The 25,653-nt window shown below is 35.8% G+C and overlaps 1 protein-coding gene across 2 annotated transcripts in view; it reads right to left on the reverse strand.

The window, feature by feature from the left end:
• The window catches only part of LOC134527742 (ATP-binding cassette sub-family D member 3), a 141,639-nt gene that overhangs the window by 68,924 nt on the left and 47,062 nt on the right, over window positions 1-25,653 (reverse strand). For both annotated transcript variants that reach the window (XM_063360669.1, XM_063360668.1), the window contains exon 3: window positions 7,581-7,768. In XM_063360669.1, coding sequence (XP_063216739.1) covers window positions 7,581-7,768 — 188 coding nt within the window. The remainder of the gene's footprint in view (window positions 1-7,580; window positions 7,769-25,653) is intronic.

A 25,653-nucleotide genomic window follows, 5' to 3' on the forward strand; every position in this document is an offset into this window, starting at 1 on the left:
CCCTGATGCAAAATTGTTTCCTGGCCTCATGTATTTTACAATGCAGCATTCAAGTACAGTCCTTTGAGTGCTATCATTTCAAAGACCCCTGCCTCATTGGATAAAATGAGTGGTTTCAGGAAAAAAAAAAAAACAAAAAAAACCGATTGCATATGCACTTTTGCTAAACAAAATGGAAATTATTCTGTTAGTGAAGTGGGATGATAAATGCGATGATCGCTTCTAGCACGTTACTGCCTCCAAGGCAAAGCAATGGCCAGGCACGCAGTCTTCTAGTTGTGCATACTGAAAGAGATTTGAGCGGGTACTGTAAGGAGGTTAGTCCCTGACCTACCCTCAACATTGATTCTTGTAACGTGGGGGTTTTGAGAATATAAAAAATATTTATTCTTGTGTTATGTTTGATTTTGCAATATTTGTCTTTGCATTCCTTAGATGTTTTTTTTCTATGTCCTTTTTTTCCTTTGGTGACTTCTGGCAGAGGTAATTATAAATTCAAGATTAAGCCGCATTTTGGGAAGAATGAGTAAGGAAGAACCGCCCAGCTGGCGCCAAGAGGTGTTTGAAAGTGTTGCGGTATAACCTAGTTAGCTGTGATTGGCCAAGTAACGTTTCACTTTATTTGGGAGAAAATTGCTGTAGGCTGCCGCCATATTGCGCCGGAACTATTTCTTTATAGGTTGCCAGAAGTTATTGTAAGCTGTTACATAATGGTAAAGTAAATGAATTTGTGGTTTTAAATCTTGTATTTTTTTTTGTTAAGCTTATGTTACTTTGAAGTGTATGTTTGGTTGAAGTAAATGCAAATATTGACCGCGGAAGGATATGTAACTTTGTCTTTGGAGGGAGAGAGAGGCATGTAATGGTGAATTGGAAGAAGCTGTGAAAAGGGTGGTGAAAATAAAGTTTTTCTTTGTAGTTGGGCGTTATTAAATTTATTACTGGAGTTACCCAATACAGTACCATAATGTTATATGGTAGAGAATGAAGTTAAAGGAGTACTGCAAGTCCCCCAAGTCCTTTCAAGAATCTGTAATGGTTATATCATGACTAAAGTTGCTCTCTTCTAAAATTACAGTTTAAAAATGAAGTTTGAAAACAGAACTACTCATCTGCCCTCAGCGTATTCTTAAATGTTTTTCTTGAACAGACACTTCTTGGATATCCTGAGTAGTTTTTAAATCAATGATTTTCTTTTCTGAAGCTTTGCTCACAGTATGGGTGCCCAGGTAAGCGGGGTTCTTAAGTTCCATGTGGAGGTACCGTGTGACCTTGAACCGGGGAGAAAGCTTTATCAATACACTATAAATGAGCGCATCTTTGTGTCTGTGGGTGGTGAGTGCGGACCTTCTGCTCTTGCTTAGTAACTTAAAAAACTGATCATAGATAACAGACTTTTAGACATGCATTTACACTGCAACAGGGCAGATAAAAGGGTATTGTCTTTATGGATTTACTTTTAACTAGCTGTCTTCGCAAGTTAGTTTGTATGGAAAAAATAATTCATGCAGGTTATGTGGACAGAAAATATGGACAATTAAAGTTTATTAATATGTACACAAAGTTGAAGATACATTAAAAATTCCCTCCAAACAACATTTTTGGTTTCATGTTCAGAAGCAAGGGCTAACATTTTAGTGGAACCACTGACTTGAAAACATGCAATGTATAGCTTATCATCCACATACTTACTTCCAATAAACTAATAAACAATAAACTAATTTTAAAAACACTAAAAGAATACACACTCAAGTTATGGCATGGGATTTAATATCAAACTTAAAAATAAATTTAAAAATTTTTTAAATTTTGAATGGGACATATTTATTAATTTATAAATACATTGTTGTTTTATTACATTAAAATTAAATTAGATGTAATTATACTTGCAATTAGTTTTTTGTACATAATTATCCACAACTCTTCGGAAATATTTCAGCTATCACAATAAATTATAGACATTTCATTCTGGGGTTACTATTTAGAAATTTGTTTAAATTTAAGACAATAGCATAGGTGGTTTTTGAGTTATATAATTGTGCACAGACAGACAACACCATTTTTAAACATTGATTTTAATTTGGGAATCTTATTTTCTTAAAGAAAAAATATTCAATATGTAATAAGTGTTTCAAGAATCAAACACACACATTTATTTAATAATTCCTATTTGTATTGATTTCACATCGACCGAGGCTGCACCCTCCTTAAGCCCAATGTGACTCACATCTTGCCCGGCCCCTCTCCTACCACCATCTTCCCGTTTCAAATCTGCCCTGCAAGAGGCGACTGGAGTCTGTGCCACGCACCCCTAAAATAATACTTTAATTAAAATAGTTTGTAATTTCACTTATATTTTATTCCCTGTGTGTTTTGTTTTCTTTCAGCTTAAGTAAGGATGGAGCAGCTCAATCCGCAAACATTTTCAGAACGAACCCAGACGCGGGCAGTTTATGTTTTCAACTTAATTGATAATTGTCAATACAAGTAAATGTTATTATTCTATAATAAGTAATTGTAATTTATTATTCAGTGCTCGAGAGGTTCTGTCGTGTTATCTGTTTCATCACGTAAATATAAACAGCCTAACAGTAATTAAACTGCTTCCTGCCACCATGACACCTGGACGACCGCCAGTCTATCTCAATCGCCAGCCGGAGCGGGATGCAGTGACCACGTGTGACTCCTTCCCGTCCTCCGGCATGTGGGGACACCTAGAGCCCACTCTCGTTACTTTTCATGAGTTAAGGAGCATGCCCACCGCTGAGAGCAGGTGGTTAGGCCAGATTTGAGTAGTTATGGGTTGTGAGCCTCGTCACACTTAGGCTACGTCACGACCCTAAGAGGTGATAGCCAGGTCCACTTGCCCTTAAACCACGTGGTGGCGCCCATATTTAGTCGACGCTCACACACCGCGTGACTCTTTCAACCCCAGTGCGATAGCAGATTAATGCTGTTTTTCTTGCCCAAAGCTTTATACATTTTAAAATACATTTTGACACAACCTTGTGGCTATTTCTCTTTTCTTGAGAAAACAGGAACAATAAATTTTAATAAACATACTTTTTTTTTGTGAAAATTAAAAAGCTCCTGACTGACTTTTAATGCCTGTCTTCATATGAAATGTCGAATTTTTAGTATTTTTGATAGTTATCGATCTTTATTAAAAATAAAATAAAAATTGAAAAATGGTTCCAGAGAAGTAAAGCTGTAAGCATTGCACAGACACTAAAAAAAAGTACTTGTAGTGAGTGACTACTATGATACATACACAAACTTTTGATTACAAACATTTCTCAAACATTTTTCAAACATTAAAAACAGGGTAGCTTTATATCTGGCAATGGAATTTGCTACAGAAAATGAAATGCAATGCTGCCATAGTAGCAAATCCATATAAAATGTCCTGGATAAAAAATAATAGGGTGGGAGTGCTATAACTCAATATGACAGTTGAAGTTACGCATAACGCCTACCCAGGCACACATACAGTGTACAGAGCTTCAGAAGAAATCATGCTATTTCAAAACTGTTCAAGATATCAGAATGACGTCTATGAAAGGCATTTAAGGAATTGAGGGGGGCCCCTGATTGCCATAGTTCCAGGGGTTTCCTCCGCACATCCTCTCACAAACGTATTAAAACTTCCAAATAAAAGTGCTGGTTAACAGTCTGGCGAGGGGGAAAAAATTCCCGGTGCACAATTCCACAAATGTCAAAAAAGACAATGATCATGTCTTAACATTCAGCCCCACTTGTCTTGCTTTTTTTGGTCTGGGGGAGTTGGGACTCTCCCATTGGCTTGACGCTTGTTTGGTTTCTAGGTCATACCCCTAACACCAACTCTCATCACCTGTAATGACTATGTTCAAAAAGTTTGGATCACTTTCAATCTCTGTTTTCAAGTCCTGGCTCAAATTCAATTAAATGTTTTTTGATCCTGTTTGAGAAGGTGAGAAACAAATTTAGCGGCAACACATCTCATTTGAAAATCCTCAGTCAAAATCTGCTGGCACAATTACCAACTCACTCCTGTCCCTTCTGAATTTTTGTTGATAATAAAAAATGATCCTCGTTGATTTACTGACAGATTTTTTCTATGTTTTTATCGTTTTGAGATGTTGAAAGGCACCCATAACAAGCATTGTCTTGAACACTCATCTAACCACGTTTAAAGCACCAAAAACCACTCGAAAACTTGTGTGCGACTCATAGCATCCTACTTGAAAGTCCGTTGAAGCAGTTGGTAAGCTTCAGTTGCCAATTTTTCAAGTAGGAAACAAAATTTCAAACACAATCTTTGTTCTTTTAAATCTGCCATATCGACTTCACAGGCAGAACACGAGAACAGTAAGAGAAAAACAATACTACTATCAAACGTTAACCTACAGACTAATGCCCATCTGGGCAGCTGTTTAGTGAAGATATCTACTAACCCCATCTAGTGAGAGAACTCTCTACTACGTCTTCGAATTGGCAGCATGCTCTCAGTCCGGTATTTTTTGGGTCCCCCCTCGTATACTGAGGGCGGATGAGTAGTTCTGTTTACATACTGTTTTGAAAATGTTTTTAGAAGAGTGAAAATGGCTAAAACGTATGTTTTCACAATAATTTATATGAATGAAACACACTATACAGATTTTTGAAAGCACTCAAGGTACTTGCATTACACTTTTATCTTCAATTCTCCGCCACATAATGAAATGGTTACCACTCAAATATCATAGTGGCCATATGCATGACGAGAAGACTGTGTGCACTAGTCCACAGCCTTGCACTTTTGAAGCGATACCACACTAGAAGCACCAGCGAGTATCATACTTATCATCCCACCTCACTAACACACCTGACACCTGACTCGGCGGGTCCCTTAAGGATATATTATCTTAAAATATATTGCTTCATATTTTTTGTTAATAATTTTAAATTAATTTGTAATGTAAATACTCTTAATTTTTTTATGGAAATGTTATCAATAAGAGTTTGTTAAATGTTTTTTTATAAACTTACATGCTAATTTATGTTTCAGTGCTAGACTAATATGAAGTAATTGTGTGTTTTAAGTTTTTAATTAACTGTTTGTGTGTAGTCTTTTTTGTAAAACTCTTCATCCTTAAGATATAATTCACTAATCAATAAAAATTGGCTATCCAAAAATGCTAGAAACCAGAGTTTTTCTGTTTTTTTGTTGGGAAAACCACATTTTTATTGATTTATGAATAATATCCTAAAAACAAAAAGTTTTACAACAAAGGCTAAAACAAATGCTAAATTAAAAATTGTAAACCACATTATTTCACCGTCTCATTCATTCTAGGATTTAAATATAAATAAGTCTTTAAGGTTCTTAAAACTATTAATTTAATACTTATTGTATCTATAAAACCTTTTACAAATAATCAATAATTATATTAAAAATTAATCTAAAATCATCAGCATTGCCTCAAAATTTAATAAGATAAATAACTGAGGTTACTAATTATTAAAAACCCAAAGTAAGCGGCCTGGGACAGGCTATAAAACTGATATTTTATCCGTTGTGTCTGTTGTCCTTTAAACATTACTTCTGAAGTTATCATATTCCTTGTCTTTGCTTGTCGTATGTAGTTGTTTATTTAGTAGTAGGTTTTATCCAAATGGTTTTAGCTTGTTATAGTACTACGTATTGGCAGATTTTCTCATCAATGTATGGAGCATGTTTCACATTCTGTAATTTCAGGCATTTCCCTTACTTTCCTTAAGGTCCCAAAAAAGACAAAGAAGGAGATGCAAAGAGGAGAAGTATGGAACAGAGTGCAGGAGGGAGAAGAAGAATGGAGGGACCGAGGAAGATAGAAGCATTTTACTCGGCTAACACGGCCGCAGGCTAGATGCTAGATGATGATGATGATGATGATGATGATGATGATGATTTTATAATGATTTTATGATGATTATTACTATGATGATTTTAGTTATTATTATGATGATGGTGGATGTATGATTGATGCATGGATTGATAGTGATGATGATGATGATGATACATACTAGTATGAAAAATTAATGATACAGTATGTGTCTGATATTGTTAATTTCCCTGTGTGTCCCAGGTTTTGAAGACATCTTTTAATTCCTGACATTTCCCTGTCAGAAAGAACCCTGGCAATCTTTGTAAAAGCAGGTAACAACAACACATAATTTGTGCTAAAAAAAATAGTTTTTTAATGGGGTCTACTATCCCCAAAAAAAGATTTTTTACTGAAATATAATTTTATGGTTTGGTGGTCCATATGAAAGTCTTCAATTGCAGAGCCCAATAATACAGTTTCCTTAATATGTCTTTTTATACATCTAATAACACAAAAATAATCCAAAACTAGAAATTTTAACCAGTCAGCTCAATACTTAATCTGTATTTATAAACTCACAACCTCCCAGAATGTTACCCAAGCCCAGTATTGTGTAACCACAACAGCTTTGTTGATAGATGGACAGATGGTGGCCAGATGGGTGATGGCTAGATGTGACGGATCATTGAGAGTCCCCCTTAACTGTGTCATGCATACTGTATTTGAGTTCTCTTTGTTTCGACGCCCGTGTGCCGAGTGTTTTATTGGTACTCGGAATGTGATGTTAGAAATAACACTGTGCTTGAGTTCCAAGCTTTTTGTTACTGCCTAAACAGTTTTGTCATAACATTAAATAATCTGTAAGTACGCTGTGACAATGTTTGCTGCAACAACATGAAGTCCTTACTTCTCTATGAGAGTCCCATTGCGAATAATTAAACACCGAATGATTAGTGGAAAATTTACATATTAACAGTTCCCACACTAAGCATTGTTCCAAGCTTGTTTACGCTTGCCTGAAAAAAAGAGTACATTTGGGCTTATCCAGAGTGTTCAGCAAAACCCACAAACACAATTCCCTCTCATTTTGTAGAGTTCTTGAGTTATTTTATAATTTTTAATAGACCAACATGTCATAAAATTTCCAAATAAAGCAACCAACATAAATTTCCCCATTACTTCCTAATACTACCATTGTCATAACATACTTAGATTCTTTAATGTCATGACAAAACTGTTTAGGCAGTAACAAAAAGCTTGGAAATCAAGCACAGTGTTATTTCTAACATCACACTCCAAGTACCAATAGAACACACGGCACACAGGCGTTGCAACAAAGAGAACTCAAATACAATATGCACGACACAGTTAAGGTGAACTCTCAATGATCCGTCACATCCATCCGTCACCTGTCCATCCATCACAATGGACTGCACTTTTTCAATTTTAATGCTGTCAACCTGCTGTCCGTCAAAAGTTAAAGCTTAGGAAGCTTTTGACGAACTGTCAAAATTTTTTATGCCTTCTGATTGGCTTGAAGTCACATGATTGATGGATGGATGGGATACAAATGGATTCGATGGATTATTGAGAGTTCAACTTTAATGGATTAGCTATAAAGGCTGAGCCTTTGTATAGCCAGTTCATGTAGATCCCACAACCTAACATATATTTCTTTTCCTGACTGACAAGACCTCCGAGACCACGGCAGAGCAGAGCGGGACATGCCGCGGCAAGCCAAGATGAGCTCACGTCTCTATGTGCGTGCCGGTCTGGATCATCCACAGGTCGCAGAGGGAGCGTGCCACCAGCGCTCCAGCCACCAGCAGCAGGAACCCCGACTCAGGCGTGAACACGCCCGGCACCACAATGGACAGCAGCTTGCACAGCTGCCGGAAGAACACAGCGTCCACCTGCGCCTTCGTCTTCTGTGTCGACTTCTGCCAACAGGGAGCATCACTACTGCTTAATGTCTCATTGGTCATTGATGATTACCAATAAGGATGGGTGAAAAAATTAAGATTTTTTTCCACAATTGTTCAGAAAACTTGCTTCCTAGAAATAAAAAAGCATAAAAAAAATTAAAAATTGTTTGACACCTCCCGGAAGCACACTGTACTAAATGGTTACAGAAAATGACAAATTAAATATTTTTCGTACATTTTTTATTATAACTAAATATTATACATGTAATGCTATAGTTTTTTATTCTTATTTTATGTATCACTAAAGTTAAATGAATGGAAACATCATTTGTATTTATTTTTTTTATGTTCACACAATGTGTTGAAAAAACTATTTCATTGCGCTTATCAAATTAACATTTTTTACTATAAAAAAATACTGATACAAATAATTATAAAGTGATAGGTAATCAATAGTAAAAAAGTTTTTTTTTAATTACTAACATGTTGAATTTTGTCAATTTCCATAAATGTCAAGATGATAGCCATGTTTTAAATCAAAAAAAAAATTTTCTTCATAAACTTTTTGGAGAAAAAAATATTCTTAATTTTTTTTAGCCATCCCAACAATAAAGTTTGATGAGATGAAAATGGAGCATAGTCTAAACGAATGGGTGGGGGAAACTGGCTCACTGCAATGTCTGTCACATTTCTCACTTGCAAAATGAAAAAATACGGATTCGAGGCATCATGGGAGGCAAGCAATATGACCCCTCGACCACTCGACTACCATGGCCCCCAGAGGAGAATGGACGGAACTGAGCTTTCCCACAAACGTGGTGAGTCATCGACACATGAGTAGGCAGCTCTTGAGGGACAACAGCTTGTAAACTCGGCACGATCCTGCTATAACCCTCACTTTGCTACTGCACCCCACAAGAATGTAAATTTGCAGCAGGGTACAAAGCGTGAAGCAACAGCGGAAAAAAAATAATTACACTACGAGCAGACACAAACCACAAAGGATCGTCTTCTCTGAGCTGTCATTAAAGTGGCATTAAAATGGGAAATACCTACATAATCATTTTACCTGAAAATGTTTTGGAAATTCTATACTACACTGTCCTTTAGACTCATAAAGTTACTGCATTCACAGCACTGGGCATGAAAGGTTAACTAAAGGAAAATAAATACTGAGAAAACTTGCTGTCTTAAAGTTAAATATATCAAATCTTGCTCCACAATGATTTCAGAGTGAGCAATATTCTACACTTTTGTTTCCAATATGGCAGCAGAATAAAATTAATCAAAAGACTAGTCAGTTCACCTCATTCCAGTACTTAGTGCTATTGTACAGTGTAATTAGCTGTTCTCAGAACTTTGTTAGTGTGGAAAGAATAATTTACACAGGTTATTTACACATAAAAGATGGACAATTAATGTTTACTAATATGTAAGTTTACGTAAAAGTTACATAAAAATTCCCTGTCAGCTACACTTTTTGTTTTATGTCCTGGAGAAATTTTTTAAAACAATTTTAAAAAAATCTACATGGCTCAAGTCATTGCATGGGATTTATTTATCAAATTTACAAACCACATTTTTTTTTACAATCAGAATAGAAGTAATGATACTTGCTACAGTAGAGCACCCCTCAACCGTAATTCCCACAAACGGAACTCCTGATATCCGGAACTAATTTTCCAAAAAAAATTAAAACATTAAAAAACATCTCCAAAACATTTCCGCACTGGAACGAGGCGTTTTTGCTTTTGCCTGACTGTACATGTCTTGTAGGCACGCGCGCGCACGTCTGTCAGAGAGATAATTATAGCCACCTTTCCCACGCATTGCGTAAATACACCGCTGGTTTTCGCATCTGACGTGAATTACTATAAAGATGTTTATGCTATAAGTAGTTTAATTGTTTCACTATGACACGTAAACGGAAAATTCCGGCCGGCCCGAGAGTATGTACACAGACTCCCACTGTACACGCTGACATACGTGATAGCGAGTAACATTTACTTCCAACGTGTGATGCTTTCAGTTTGTAGACAATAATTTAGTGTATAAATATGTATTTTGTACATATTTATACGTTAATATATGGTTAAACAGTCTACATTTACCTGAATTTCTCTATCTCTGTATTTTTAAACGAGATGCTTGAAGTGTTATTCTTGTGTATGTGAAATGTAAACTGTGCGTGGCAGTGACTATACACTCTCCAGGAAGTGTGAATCACTAGCACGTCAACACAGAAGTAACACAACACTGCAGCTGTAGTCCTACTACCTCCCCCCGGCCCCTCATCATCCTCTTTGCTCACGCACGCACCTACCCACAGAGATAAGAAACACCCGCTTGCCAGCTTGCTAGAATGAAGGTAATTCAACCAGCCCGGAGTTTTACGACCCGGCACGTTTTGAAAACAGTACGTATGTAGATCTACATATTTTTTATTGTACGCTTTTATAACTGTGGAAAATATTTACAGTACAACTTTGGCTATACATATAAGTTAATATGTGCAGCATGTAATGGCTTTTTTCTTTGCCTCCCTACCGCAACTCCCCTTACCCGGAATTTTCCCATTACCGGAATAGACCTCCCCCCAATGATTCCGGTTGAGGGGTGCTCTACTGTATTAGATTTGGTAGGTATATAATAAACATAATATTTTTGGAACTGTTTTGAGATCACAAATAAATACAGTAAATTTTCCTGTGGTTATTATCTGAAACTTGTTTGAATTACAAGTCCATAGCATAATCAGTTTCAAAATTATATATAATTTTGTATTAAAAATTTTAATTTTTTAAACATTACATTTGGTTTATATATATATCTAATTTGCTAAAAGAAAATTATATAATACCTACATAATAATTCAAACAACAGAGAAAAACTTTAATTTTATTTACTATTATTTATATTTAAGATAAAATTTACATTTTTCACATGTAACAAACTACAATATCCTTGGAGCATGAAGCAGTGTCTTCCATACACATAATCATATCCCAAACATATTTCTTAAAAATCTGTCCAAATTTAAACACTCTATAACTATTGTGCACATAATCCATAGCAATTCCACAAAGATTTTAAATAAATTGTTTAGATATTGACTAGGAGTAATGGAGTAATGGTGTACCACGAGATATTTTCCTCTGGAGAAATATTTTTTTGCAGAATATAAAGTGTGGAGTGTGTAAAAAAGTGGTTAGGAATGGAATAATATGTGATGGATGTGATTTGTGGTATCAGCAAGTGAAAGGTGATTGGTATTGTAAACAACGTTCAGATCAAAATGTCGACACTTTGCCTCATGATAGTTCTGATAATGAAGATACTGAAGAAAATCAAGAAACTTATACAGCATCAGGTTATCGGGACTTATTAAAGATGTTGTATGAAGAGGTTGACTCGCTTAAGGAAATTATAAACATTCTTAGAGACAATTAAAAAAATTAAAGGCAAGCACGGGAACAAATTCAAAATTCCCAATCAAATGAGTTAACATGGTCACGAGTAATAAGACGCTGTAAAGTCGATAATGGTGTTGGTCTTCAAAAACTAAATTCAAAAATTTCCACTGGTAACATTGATCAGAAGGTAAACACTGACCAAGAAGATGGGGTTGGAGAAAGTAGTATCAAGAGGGAAAAGCATAAAGTGTTTAGGATTTATGCGGATAGTCAAGAAAGGGGTCTCGCCGAAAAAAATTCGTAGTTCAGACAATAATGTAAATGTGTTAGGGTTTATTAAGCCTGGAGCAAAGATTGCAGAAGTGGCGTGGAATATAAAGGATGATTGTGACTCACTTAATATGTATGATGAAGTGGTGATTTTTGCGGGTGGAAATGATGTTTCAAAAAAAGAAGCAAATAATGTAATTTTGGCTTTAATATCTATGGTACCTCGCTTCAATCATACTAAAGTTGCAGTCTGCAACAACCACATAGATATAATCATATTGAAAATTCTTTAGTCAACGTAGAGATAAGGAGAATTATTACTAGAAATGAAGGATTTTCTAAATATTAGGACCATGTGAGGATGATTAATGTACACAGCCTTTAAAGGGAATATTATATAAGACATGGCCTCCATTTCAATGGGAGATGTAAAGAAATGATTGCTGCAGGAGTGGTATGTACTGGTTCTGTAAACTATCCCACAATATAGCCATCAAATAAAACTAAAAAGTAGGCCTGTTGAAAGGTTACTTAGTTTTAACAATTCTACTTTGTGTAATGAAATTTGTTATAAAAATGTGTTAAATTAATATTTGTAATGTTGGAAAAGAAATTATTAGTTCTTGTAATGCTTTTATAGGAATATCTGATAATGCTGGGATTCTAAATGCCCTACATAAAAAAGATGGCGCCGACTCAAAGTGTTGTTCGTTAGCACCGCCGAAAAACTGTGTTTTAAGAGATATTAGGAGTGGGAAATGTACAAAAGTAGTTAGGAATGGAATTCTATGTGAAAAGTGTGACAAGTGGTATCATTTTAATAAGTGTAGTGATGTAAAAGAAAACAACATCCCGGAAAACGAGTGGGAATGTGCCACGTGTGTAATACATGAAGACGACGACAACAAAATGGCAACCCTTTCGCTGGAATATGACACCACGCAACACTTATGTGCTACAGACTCTGAAAATAATACTACGAATAAGCAGGTGGCTCTAATAAACCAACTTCTGGAAGAAGTTAGTTTGCTACGAGAAATCATTAATGTGCTGCAATCAGAACTGAAATCCTTGTCACTCAAACAAAAAGACACTGTAATAATGAGTCTTAATGGACGCAAGTGGTACAAAAACGTAAGTCAGTATAAAGTCAACGTTTGTACTTTATAGAAATATTTATATTGATCAATTTTGGTGGTTGCAGAAGTCGAAACAAAAAATTGTTTGATTTATGATATGCAAATCTTTACAAATTTTAAATAAGCTAAAACGTTATTTTGTCTCTGGAAGTATGCTTATCTTTGGTTTTTTTTTAAAAAGTTAATAAATTTGTTGTTTATTACTATATTTGTAAAGAATAGGAGATTCATTTTGATTATATTTTGCCTGCGTTAAAGCATTGATTTTTTTTTGTTGTTTACAGAAAAATTGTAGAATCGCGTGTTACAAACAAGGACAAGTAAAAAATATTCTTTTAGAATATTCGGTTTTGTTCCATTTTTCGGTCATTGATAATATGCGTCCGTAATTTTAGCAGCAAACTGGAAACTTCGTATGATTTGAATTAATACTTAAAAGAGATATCGAAGAGCTGTTTTAGTAACGGTAAGATTTATTTATCGATATATACCAAGAATTAAGTAAATTTATTGAAAATATTGTGTTTTGATAAGAATTGTTAATTATCGTCGAAGATTTCAACACTAAAATTCACGGAAGAACATTCAACAAAACTTTTATACTAGAACGAAGATCTGCATAATTATGTTACCTTAATCGACGCAAAGAATAACGGTTAAAAATATCTTGAGGATTTGAGAGAGAGACAATTCAATTATTCAATCGACGACGACTGAACCAAGTTAAAATAGGAAAGGCGCTGCAGTTTTGACGACACGAGCTAATAAGAAGACGTCTCGGGAGCCTAGCAGGAGGACAACCCAGCAGTCCGGTCCGCGAGAAGGACCGACTCGACGGCGCAAACTAAGAAGGAGACGGCTCACGAGCCGAGCAGTAGAACAGCCCAGCAGTCCGGTACGAGAGGAGGACTGAGTCAACGACCTACCAGCTATCCAGAGCAGGAGAGCCAGCTACACGCGGATCGTCGCAGAGTCCTGGTCATCGAGGAAGTCAATACGTCTGTAGAGGCTATAACTGTCACTGAGGTCGGTTTTTTTTTCCAGTCCCCGTCCAGTCGTCGATTTGGAACGTTTCCCGTTTGTTGAATTTCACGAACATTATTTTTTTTATAAAAACATTGATTTCCGCCTGAAAGACTTACCAGCGTCATAATTTAAATCCAAATCTGAATCTCTTGTTCTATAATTATTAGAATAACCAAACTAATTAATTTAAATTAACTCTCGGGATCCCAAGACTATTGAATAGTAAATATCTGTTTGGAATTCTTTCAGGGCATTAAATTTGATATAAACGTTAGTCTCTGATGTAATAATGTTTCACCAACACTCAGTGGTCCACGCTCACCGAGTGCTTTCAATCCTGGCTTAATACATAATTTTTACTTAATTTGAACTTACCACAACTTAACTTTAAACAGAAACATATAGAATTATTGAATCGTTTACATGATATAAAACAAATTGTTGATATATTTACACTACACTAACTTTGAATGAGGTTTTTTTTTGTTTTGTTTTGAACTGGATAAACTTGTTATCTACATACACAAAGAATTCCAAGCATTCTAGAATAAGTTAATAGTATAGTAGGATAAAAATGTGATCAATGTATGTATATAATAATTGTACACTGCAACGGCTCTGCCGCACTCACATTAGGTCTAAAATACACCTACTTTAGTTACAGACGCAATTTACTTTTATTTACGACACATAAACTAGTTACATTGATTTACCTTGATAATTTTAGCTGTTTGAACCAAGAACATCTAATTCATTTTTTTTTTAAACTGACGGAACTCGACGGTTGTGAAAAATTTGTTAAAGAAACATAATCAATTTTTTTTAGCTTCACACACCCGTTGGTACGTCAGTTCTGGCGCCCAACGTTTAGGCCCGCATTTAGGTGAAACACACTGACTACTACACTGAGACGTGGAGAATACGAACGTTAGGACACATTTAGTCTGGAAATCGAAAAATATGCCATTTGGAGAAAATAGAGAATCATACTTCCTCAGAGGAAATGCGCTAGAAGAGAACAGTAGCACACATTCAGAAACGAATGCGGAAGAAAGGCTAGAAACGGGAGAAATAGGAGCAGAGACGATGTCGGAACTCCATGACAATATGAACGTCCCGAATAACCAACAGTTACAACGAGGTGAGGAAACGACTCGAACAGAAAATGAACACCAAACCGTGACACTGGAACAAATGTTTCGAGTGCTACAAGAGGAAAAACAGGAACGTGAACGCGAAAGACAGGAACGGGAACGCGAAAAACAGGAGAATGCCAATAGACTAGACAATATTGTACGAATCTTGAATACGACGTTAAATAATTTGACTGCAGAAACGGAACAAATTAGGACGGAGGTTACACAAACACAACGGACCATGGAACAAAACTTTCTTGTTGTACACGAGCGGATTGAAACCCTAGAGAATACGGTACCGCTGTTAAAAGAAAATGTCAGTCAAGTACAGAAGGATTTAGAAAGTAAAGTAAACCGAGTAGAAATACGAGTAGAAGAAATCGAGAGGAAATTTACACAAAACACTGCGTTGAATATTACAGGGTGGCCACTCTTCTGGGATAATAAAATTCCTGGTTTTTTCCAGGTTTTTACAAGGGTGGTTTTTATCAATATTTGCATACAATTTGTATTTTTGTTACACAAAGCACACACAATATGATGTTTTATTGGCGTTAAACAATATACAACTTAACTATAGGATTAAAAATTAAATCAATGAACTTGCTTAAAACAAAACCTACCACCAACAAAAAAAATTATAATCTCACGTCACAAAAATTACTTGACACCAAACGCACGTGTTTTGCCCCTCTTGCGTGGCTGGCTAATGTTGTTCTTCCCATCCATGCTACCGATATTGATTTTAACATTACACAAATTGCAAATAGTGTTTGTCCTGCACTTTGGATCTTTCTCCACCCATTCAAACTCTTCCGTATATTTATCATTGTATGTGGTGACCGAACTCGTTGACATTTTGATAGTCTGCGCCAATTACATGTTAGATTAAAAAATTCAATTAACGTCCCGCACAACTAAACTTTTAAAAAAACTCGAGAAAAGTATCCGTGATACCGTGACGCAACAACACGAGCGCAAATAAAAACAAATATACATACAAAACTAGTGCTACCAACATGCCGTGCGAGAAATTACTACCACCCTACAACAACATTTTCAGCCAAAATGCTGTTGCTTTTGAATACAGAAACATAATAAGTATGGAAGTCTGAATTGTTAACGGTTTCTTACGTACTACAAAAGTTTTTAAATGCAATATGAACAAATTAACTTTCACAAAATATAGCTCACGAGCATACTGTCGTGCTTCGACGGGTGGTGAACGTGCTCATTTAACAGCCGTATGTTATTGCGATCGTTACTTCATAAAAAAAATTCCCGGTTCTAATAAAAATTCCTGGCTGATTCCAGGTATTCCTGGTTTTTTTAAGAAATCCTGGCTATTTCCCGTATTTCCCGATTTCCCGGTTGGCTGGCCACCCTGTATTACTAAATCAACTGTCCCCAATGAAAATAATAACAACAGAAGCGAAAACATTAGTGTAGCTAGTTCAACTGGGATAAGTGTAGAACCAGTCACTATAGTTAGAAATAATGTTCCGTTAGTTACTGATTCCATGTTGACCCTGCATCATCCTGCTCGAAAATGGCTAGATAACGTACCTAGTTTTGCCGGAAAAAGCACAGAAAATCCCAGATAATTTATTAACCAGTTCGAAGAGTATTGTAATACGTTTAACCTATCCGAGACAGACAAGATGAAAAGCATTGGCCATTGTTTAAAAGACACCGCTTTCTATTGGTGGGAATTACTGGAAGATTCTATCACTGAATATAGTACATTCCGTAAGGCATTTATACAACAATTCTGGAGCACCAGAATACAAAGCAATTTACGTATTCAGTTGCATTCTGATAAGTTTGACCCTAAAAGAAGCCAGAATCTAGAAGCACACATCAACAACATGTATGAGAGAACTCGCTATTTGAACTGCAACATGGAAGACGAGGAATTTATAGCGATGATACTATCACAGCTACCCGTTAGATATCCGTTACAGTTAAGCGGACGAAATTACAACGGAATAGTAGATTTTAAGGAACAGTTACTGAACTACGACAGGCTAGAAAAACTAGACCGAACTAGCGTGAATAAGGAGACGTTCGAGCGGAAGAACAATAATCCACCCGCACCATTGTACCAAAATTGACGAAATAAACCTACAGCCACGAATAACGAACAGAGATCACCTCGCATAAACGCTTTTAACGTAGAACAACCTAGACAGCAATGGTATCATAAAGGATACAGGGGACGATACAGAAACTTTAATTATTGGAATCAACCGAACCATACTAATGGGAACCAAAGACAACAGGGTAATTACAACCGGGAACCATACCCTAACCAACGACGGGAAGGGGCCGTTTGGAGTTCAGGTCCAAAAACTAATACGTATCCGATAGAAGAAGGATTCGCATGTGACCGGAATGCATCACACGGACAATATCGAGTAGAAGCACAGATTTTTCAGCCGACAGAGAAAGCAATAACGACTGTAAACCACACCGAGCAAGGAACATCGCGAGTTGAAAATAATCGACAATTTATTTCTCCAAGTAACTGTGATAATGACACGAAATGGCAGTGTAACCGAAATAATGATGGTGTTAATTTTAGTCAAAGAGTGGACTCAAATCATACTACTTCAGAGAGGTCTGGTCGAATTACACCAACATGGCAACCTGACCAGATACCTGGACTTGTTAACCGCAGGGAAAACTAAGCAGGGAGGGCGTATCACAGCTCCTATCACCACTCCCTAATACGAATTTGGAAGGGGCTAAACATCACCGTGAACCTTGTCTAGAAAACCAATCGAACACAGTCATCACGAAAAGAATAAATACCGTAATATTCAGAGAAAACGAACGCGACTTTCTGTTAAGCGAACCGTGCATCGAAGCCGGGAATGCAAAAGAAGCCTTGTGTCCTGAAATAACACTTAGCATAAATGGGGTCAAATCACCGGTTCTACTAGACAGCGGAGCAGAAGTTTCATGTATTAGCGAAGATTGTTTAGAAATGATAGAAAGTACAGGAATCAAATTACCACGTATGCCTGTCCCGACCATTAAAATTTTAGGAGTAACGTCAAGGGCTAGTCCCATTATTAATAAACAGACTTTGCTAGAAATTGAAGGATTAGGTAGCGTAAAGCGCGTACCTGTTTTGATAGTGAAAGGTTTGGCAAAACCAATTATACTTGGAATCGATTTTTTGACCACATACAAAATTATCATGGATTTCGGAGGATGGATGATTACGGCTATGGATAGCTTAGAGAACCCGACCACCACGGAAAAATGGGAAGTGACGGACAACTGCGTATCACTCCTTCGTGACGTAAATTCGTATGCTATGATATGCTCTACCATGGCAAGTAATTTAAATGCGACCGATGACGATTTGCGTAATGCCATGAGTGAAATTACTCTGATTAGCGACAAGGAGAAAACGGAACTATTTCAAGTTTTAAAGCATTTCCAAGACGTATTTTCCGACAAACCTGGACTAAACAAATTATACCAAGCTAGCATAGAGGTGAAACCAGGCGAGCCCTTTCATAGAAAATCATACCCGATTCCAGCCAAATTTTTGAGTGAAGCTGAAGAATACTTACAATTGATGTTAGACTGGAAGGTAGTTGAACGAGCTCCTAGCCCATACACCAATGCTATCCTGTGCGTCAGAAAGAAGGACGGTTCCGTACGCCTATGTCTGGATGCGCGGGAAATTAACAAGATTACCATACGAGACCGAGAAAGCCCACGGCCGACAAATGACATTCTACGCTTATATCAAGGAGTAAAATTTCTAACAACTTTAGATTTGTCAGCTGGGTATTGGCAAATTCCATTGAAGAAGGAATCACGGAAATACACATCCTTTTTATTTAAAAATTTCCAGTACATATTTCGAGTCATGCCTTTTGGGTTATGCAATGCCATGGCTGAATTCACGAGATGTCTAGACCAAACATTAGGACCGGAATGAAAAAACTTCGCTCGTGCTTATGTCGATGACATACTTATAACTTCGACATCCCTGGAAGAACACTTTATCCATATCGGCATTGTTTTGACCAAGCTACGTGACGCTGGCATGACGGCAAAATTGAAGAAATCTGTGTTTTGTCGCCAAGAATTACCTTTCTTAGGCCATATTTTGACACCAACCGGCATTAAAACATCACCCGAAAAATTACAAAGTATTACTAATTTTCCAACACCAAAGAACGTCAAACAATTGAGAACTTTTCTTGGCGTGATCGGATTTTATCGTAATTATAGTGATAAGATAGCTAAAATAGCTGTACCACTTTTCGGTTTATTAAAGAAGGGACAAACATGGAAGTGGTGCGATGAAGAAAAGAAAGCATTCGAGGACTTGAAGAAAATTTTCATTGAAGAACAAGTATTGCATCACCCTATTCTAGGTAGAGTTTTTTTGTTGTATACAGATGCTTCCGCTTATGCGCTAGGTGCAAAATTAGCGCAAATCGATGACGAAGATATAGAACGAACAGTCGCAATGGCAAGCCGAACACTAAATAGTGCCGAAAAAAATTATACAGTCACAGAACGAGAAACTTTAGCAATTGTATGGGCCTTACAAAAATTTAGGGACTTATTGTTGGGTGAACATGTAAAACTGCTTACTGATCATCAATCATTATTATTTCTTAAAACTGGCAAAATTTTCGGTAGTAGGCTAACTCGATGGTGTCTACTTATACAAGAATATGACATTGAGATTTGCCATATTAAAGGCAAAGAAAATGTGGCAGCGGATTACCTTAGCCGGGTACCGGATGTCGTGGAAAACGAAAAACCGAATCATCGTAACCCGAAAGAATTCTTAGTTGCTCATCTAGTGGCGGAACAAATGTCCAACAACGATGTTATCAGGAATGCTTTCCTAAATTTAGCTCAACTTCAAAATGGGGATGAATTTTGCCAAAATATTAAGGGAAAACTTCAAAACATAGTACCAGAACATAAACTCAATACTAAATATTGCATTTCTAACGAAGGTATTTTATTTTACCAAAAGAAACTATGTTCCCGATTCGAGGATTTATGGAAACCGGTCGTACCTAAAGAATTAGTAAAGAATATTGCATGGGAAATACATCATAACTGTGCCCACATTGGTTCCAAGAAATTGACCGCTACCTTAAGTAGAAAATTATACTGTCCGAACTTACCCAAAATTGTAGTGAAAATTACGAGATCGTGCGACCTATGCCAAAAAGCAAAACATTCACAACGCAACTTAGTTGGAGAAACACAACCGATAATTCCTAGAGGACCTTTGCAATTGTTGTCGGTAGATTTACTGGGACCATTACCTCGCTCAACTGCAGGAGTAAAATATGTATTTGTAGTCTTAGATGTTTTCTCTAAGTACGCCAAGCTCTACCCAATAGTACATGCTTCCGGCAAGGTCGTCCTTCAGAAAATGAAGAGATTCGAGGCTGAAGTGGGTCACCCCGAAGCGGTTATTTCAGATCACGGTACACAATTTACCAGTTCGATATGGCAAGAAGGATTAAAGGAGATGCATATTACACCCACCATGTCTTCGGTTAGACATCCCCAAAGTAACCCGGTAGAACGACTAATGCGCACGCTAGGCAACATGCTACGCACGTTTTGTTATGATGCACAACAAAGTTGGATGACTAAATTACCATTTATTGAATGTGTTATTAATCATACCATCCATAGTTCTACCTACACCACGCCATATGAAGTGCTTACCGGAAAACCGTCCAATATCATTCCAGAAACAATGGTACCAAAATTACAACATGATGTCGCTGAGGAAGAGCAAGACGAACTGAACGAAATACGACGGGAAACCGAGGAGTTAGTTAGGGCGAAACTAACCTCCGCTGCTGACATGAGAAAGAAGCATCAGAAATTATCCGGAAAAACTACTTTCGATTGCGGAGACCTGGTACTAAAAAGAACCAATCCAACCAGCCAGTTCTGGCAATACGTTACCCGAAAGTTATTTCTACTATTCGACGGACCATACCTCATAACTAAAGTCATTCGGAATAATTGTTATGAACTCTCAGACCTTAACACCAGGCAGATTATAGGACATTACAACATTACCCAACTGAAAGAATATCACAAACCTGTTGTGACCGAAAATATTGAATGATTTATACATATGTTTAAAATATCCTTACGTTGACCTAGCATTCTTTGTATGTTTTTTTTTATTTATTGCAACATGTATGTAATATATTCTTGTTAGGATATTACGAGTTTAGTCATTAGTCTTAGTAAATGTAGGAATATGACAACCTCGTTTGGTGGACGATAAATAATAATGAAGATGTAGATTCTGTTATATATGTGTATTAGAAATGTCATTCTGTTTGTTCTATGTATGTTTAAACTGCACATAATAGACATTTCTAAGAAGGGGCAATCTATAAAGTCAACGTTTGTACTTTATAGAAATATTTATATTGATCAATTTTGGTGGTTGCAGAAGTCGAAACAAAAAATTGTTTGATTTATGATATGCAAATCTTTACAAATTTTAAATAAGCTAAAACGTTATTTTGTCCCTGGAAGTATGCTTATCTTTGGTTTTTTTTTTAAAAAGTTAATAAATTTGTTGTTTATTACTATATTTGTAAAGAATAGGAGATTGATTTTGATTATATTTTGCCTGCGTTAAAGCATTGATTTTTTTTTGTTGTTTACAGAAAAATTGTAGAATCGCGTGTTACAAACAAGGACAAGTAAAAAATATTCTTTTAGAATATTCGGTTTTGTTCCATTTTTCGGTCATTGATAATATGCGTCCGTAATTTTAGCAGCAAACTGGAAACTTCGTATGATTTGAATTAATACTTAAAACAGATATCGAAGAGCTGTTTTAGTAACGGTAAGATTTATTTATCGATATATACCAAGAATTAAGTAAATTTATTGAAAATATTGTGTTTTGATAAGAATTGTTAATTATCGTCGAAGATTTCAACACTAAAATTCACGGAAGAACATTCAACAAAACTTTTATACTAGAACGAAGATCTGCATAATTATGTTACCTTAATCGACGCAAAGAAGAACGGTTAAAAATATCTTGAGGATTTGAGAGAGAGACAATTCAATTATTCAATCGACGACGACTGAACCACGTTAAAATAGGAAAGGCGCTGCAGTTTTGACGACACGAGCTAATAAGAAGACGTCTCGGGAGCCTAGCAGGAGGACAACCCAGCAGTCCGGTCCGCGAGAAGGACCGACTCGACGGCGCAAACTAAGAAGGAGACGGCTCACGAGCCGAGCAGTAGAACAGCCCAGCAGTCCGGTACGAGAGGAGGACTGAGTCAACGACCTACCAGCTATCCAGAGCAGGAGAGCCAGCTACACGCGGATCGTCGCAGAGTCCTGGTCATCGAGGAAGTCAATACGTCTGTAGAGGCTATAACTGTCACTGAGGTCGGTTTTTTTTTCCAGTCCCCGTCCAGTCGTCGATTTGGAACGTTTCCCGTTTGTTGAATTTCACGAACATTATTTTTTTTATAAAAACATTGATTTCCGCCTGAAAGACTTACCAGCGTCATAATTTAAATCCAAATCTGAATCTCTTGTTCTATAATTATTAGAATAACCAAACTAATTAATTTAAATTAACTCTCGGGATCCCAAGACTATTGAATAGTAAATATCTGTTTGGAATTCTTTCAGGGCATTAAATTTGATATAAACGTTAGTCTCTGATGTAATAATGTTTCACCAACACTCAGTGGTCCACGCTCACCGAGTGCTTTCAATCCTGGCTTAATACATAATTTTTACTTAATTTGAACTTACCACAACTTAACTTTAAACAGAAACATATAGAATTATTGAATCGTTTACATGATATAAAACAAATTGTTGATATATTTACACTACACTAACTTTGAATGAGGTTTTTTTTTTGTTTTGTTTTGAACTGGATAAACTTGTTATCTACATACACAAAGAATTCCAAGCATTCTAGAATAAGTTAATAGTATAGTAGGATAAAAATGTGATCAATGTATGTATATAATAATTGTACACTGCAACGGCTCTGCCGCACTCACATTAGGTCTAAAATACACCTACTTTAGTTACAGACGCAATTTACTTTTATTTACGACACATAAACTAGTTACATTGATTTACCTTGATAATTTTAGCTGTTTGAACCAAGAACATCTAATTCATTTTTTTTTTAAACTGACGGAACTCGACGGTTGTGAAAAATTTGTTAAAGAAACATAATCAATTTTTTTTAGCTTCACACACCCGTTGGTACGTCATCAGGGAAATCAACTTCACCTCGTGACTTTTCCATTCCTGTATATAACAAGTTTGATGTTCTGAAAGAAAGGAAAGGTGAGGCTGTTGAACATGTAAACACAAGAAAGAAGCAAAGAAAGTCCGGTAGCACAGTAATTCTTGCCGACAGCCATGGAAGAGGGATTGCAGGAGAGTTGTGTATTTCAATGCCAGAGAAGTGTGTATTAGGTATGGTGAAGCCAGGCGCAAGGTTGCAAACTATCTTGTGTGATAGTGAAAATGTAAGTAAAAACCTCGGACCTAAGGACTCAGTTGTCATCATTGGTGGGTCCAATGACGTTTCAAAAAATGAAGGTGATGTAGCGATAAAGGTACTTAAGCAAAAACTAAAATCATTTAAGGAAACAAATGTGATTGTTACAGAAATACCCCTTAGGCATGACCTGCCATCTTGGTCATGTGTTAATGTAGCTGTCAAGGAAACAAATCGTAGGATTAACAAAGTTTGTAGTATGTTTAGAAATGTTAAAGTTGTAGAAACTGATAATTTGGACAGGAAATTGTTTACAACACATGGAATGCACTTTAATCGTGAAGGCAAACAGAAGCTGACTAGTCTAATCTATAGTGCAATTAACACGATGTCACATGGGTATAAAATCTCCAAGGCTATATATACCTTTGGGCTTTATTACACAGGGAAACTAGAAAAGGGAACCGACCTTATTAACAATAATACTTCCAATGAGGTTCGGTTCTTAAACACAATCAGTTGTAATGCTAATATAAATATAACTAATTATGTATTTCCAAATAACATTAGTACTTATGTAAAGCCTTGTGAGTTACGAACTCAAACTAAAGATAATACTCTCAATAAACAAAACAAATTCCAGGCATCAAAAAGGCCTACACTTACTGTATTACATCAGAATATTCAGTCACTACGTAACAAACTCATTGAACTCGAAGTATTGGTAAACACTACTCTGTCAACAATTGAAACCACTATTCCAAAAATTATATGTCTTACTGAACATTGGTTGCATAATGATGAAATTAGGTTATACCCTATATCAAATTATATTTTGTTATCAAATTATAGTAGATCCAAACAAACTCATGGAGGTAGTTGTATCTACATTTATAGAGATCTGTTAGAATTCACAGAGAGTAGGCAGGATCTGGTCTTGTTAAGTAAGGAAAAATTAATTGAATGCTCAGCTGTCGAAACCAATCTGTCATATGCCAGATGATTAATATTGTGTATATACAGGCCACCTGATGGAGACTATGATATATTTCTTAAACAATTTGATAAAATAATAAAAACAGCTTGGAACACTGGAAAAAACTCGATAATTATTTGTGGTGACCTAAACATTGATTTTTTAAAAGAAACTAATACCAAAAGAAAATTAATGAATACACTTAATTCTTATAACCTACTTAACATAATAAATGAACATACTAGAATTACTAAACAAACCAGTTCTGTAATTGGCTATATTATTACCAACCTTGACTATAAAGACTATACAAGTAATGTCATTGATTATGGACTTTCAGATCATATGGCTCAGGTAATTAGAGTGCAATCAGCACATTTACCTGATAGAAAATTTAACTATTTAAAATACAGATGCATTAATAAACATAGTAAAAAAAACATTCTTAGATATTTTAGGTAAAGAAACTTGGCTAAATATTGATGAAATGACAACCATTTAACAAAAATTTGAATTACTGATTGATAAATTGATAAACATTACTAATGCATCATTTCCAATAAGACAAGTTAGGACTGACCAAAAACCTAAACCATGGTTAACCAAGGGAATAATTACATCGAGTGTAAAGCTAAAAAATTTATATTATCTTAGTAAAACAGACTGTCACAACACCAAATTTCAGCAATATTATAAGAACTATAAAAAAATTTACAAAAAAGTTTTAAGACTGGCAAAGAGAAAGAATATATGTACAAAAAAACAGGATCACTCAAAGTGATAATAAAATAAAAACCACATGGAAAATAATTAATTCTGAACTAAGCATGGGCACTAAAATCAAAAAAGAAGTAAATAATCTGGAAATAAATGGTAAAATAAATCATGACAGTGAACAGATTGCTTTAGAATTCAACAGGTTTTTTACTGATGTTGCTGATTCATTAAACTCTACAAAAAACAGTCAAATAACAAATGCTATTAAAAACCTGAAAATTAACTGCCCATTTAACAATAAATCAATTTACCTATACCCAACATCATTTTAGGAAATATTAAAAGTAATAAATAAATTAAAAAGCTCAAATTCGACAAATGTCTATGGCATATCTAACAAAATAATAAAACTTGCTGGACATCACATTGCCAAGCCGTTATCACTATTAATTAATGAGGTTTTTATGGAAGGTATTGTACCAGATTGTTTAAAAAAAGCAAAAATACTACCTGTCTATAAAACGGGAAATACACTAGAGGCAGCAAACAATAGGCCCATTAGCTTATTACCAATTGTTGCCAAAATTTTCGAAAAAGTGCTCTATAATAGACTATCATCCTTCTTCACGGACTGTAAAATTCTGAACAGTAATCAATACGGCTTCCAAAAACAAAAATCGACAATAAATGCTATACATA

The sequence above is a fragment of the Bacillus rossius genome, chromosome 1, assembly GCF_032445375.1.
Source record: "Bacillus rossius redtenbacheri isolate Brsri chromosome 1, Brsri_v3, whole genome shotgun sequence".
Classification (NCBI taxonomy): domain Eukaryota; kingdom Metazoa; phylum Arthropoda; class Insecta; order Phasmatodea; family Bacillidae; genus Bacillus; species Bacillus rossius.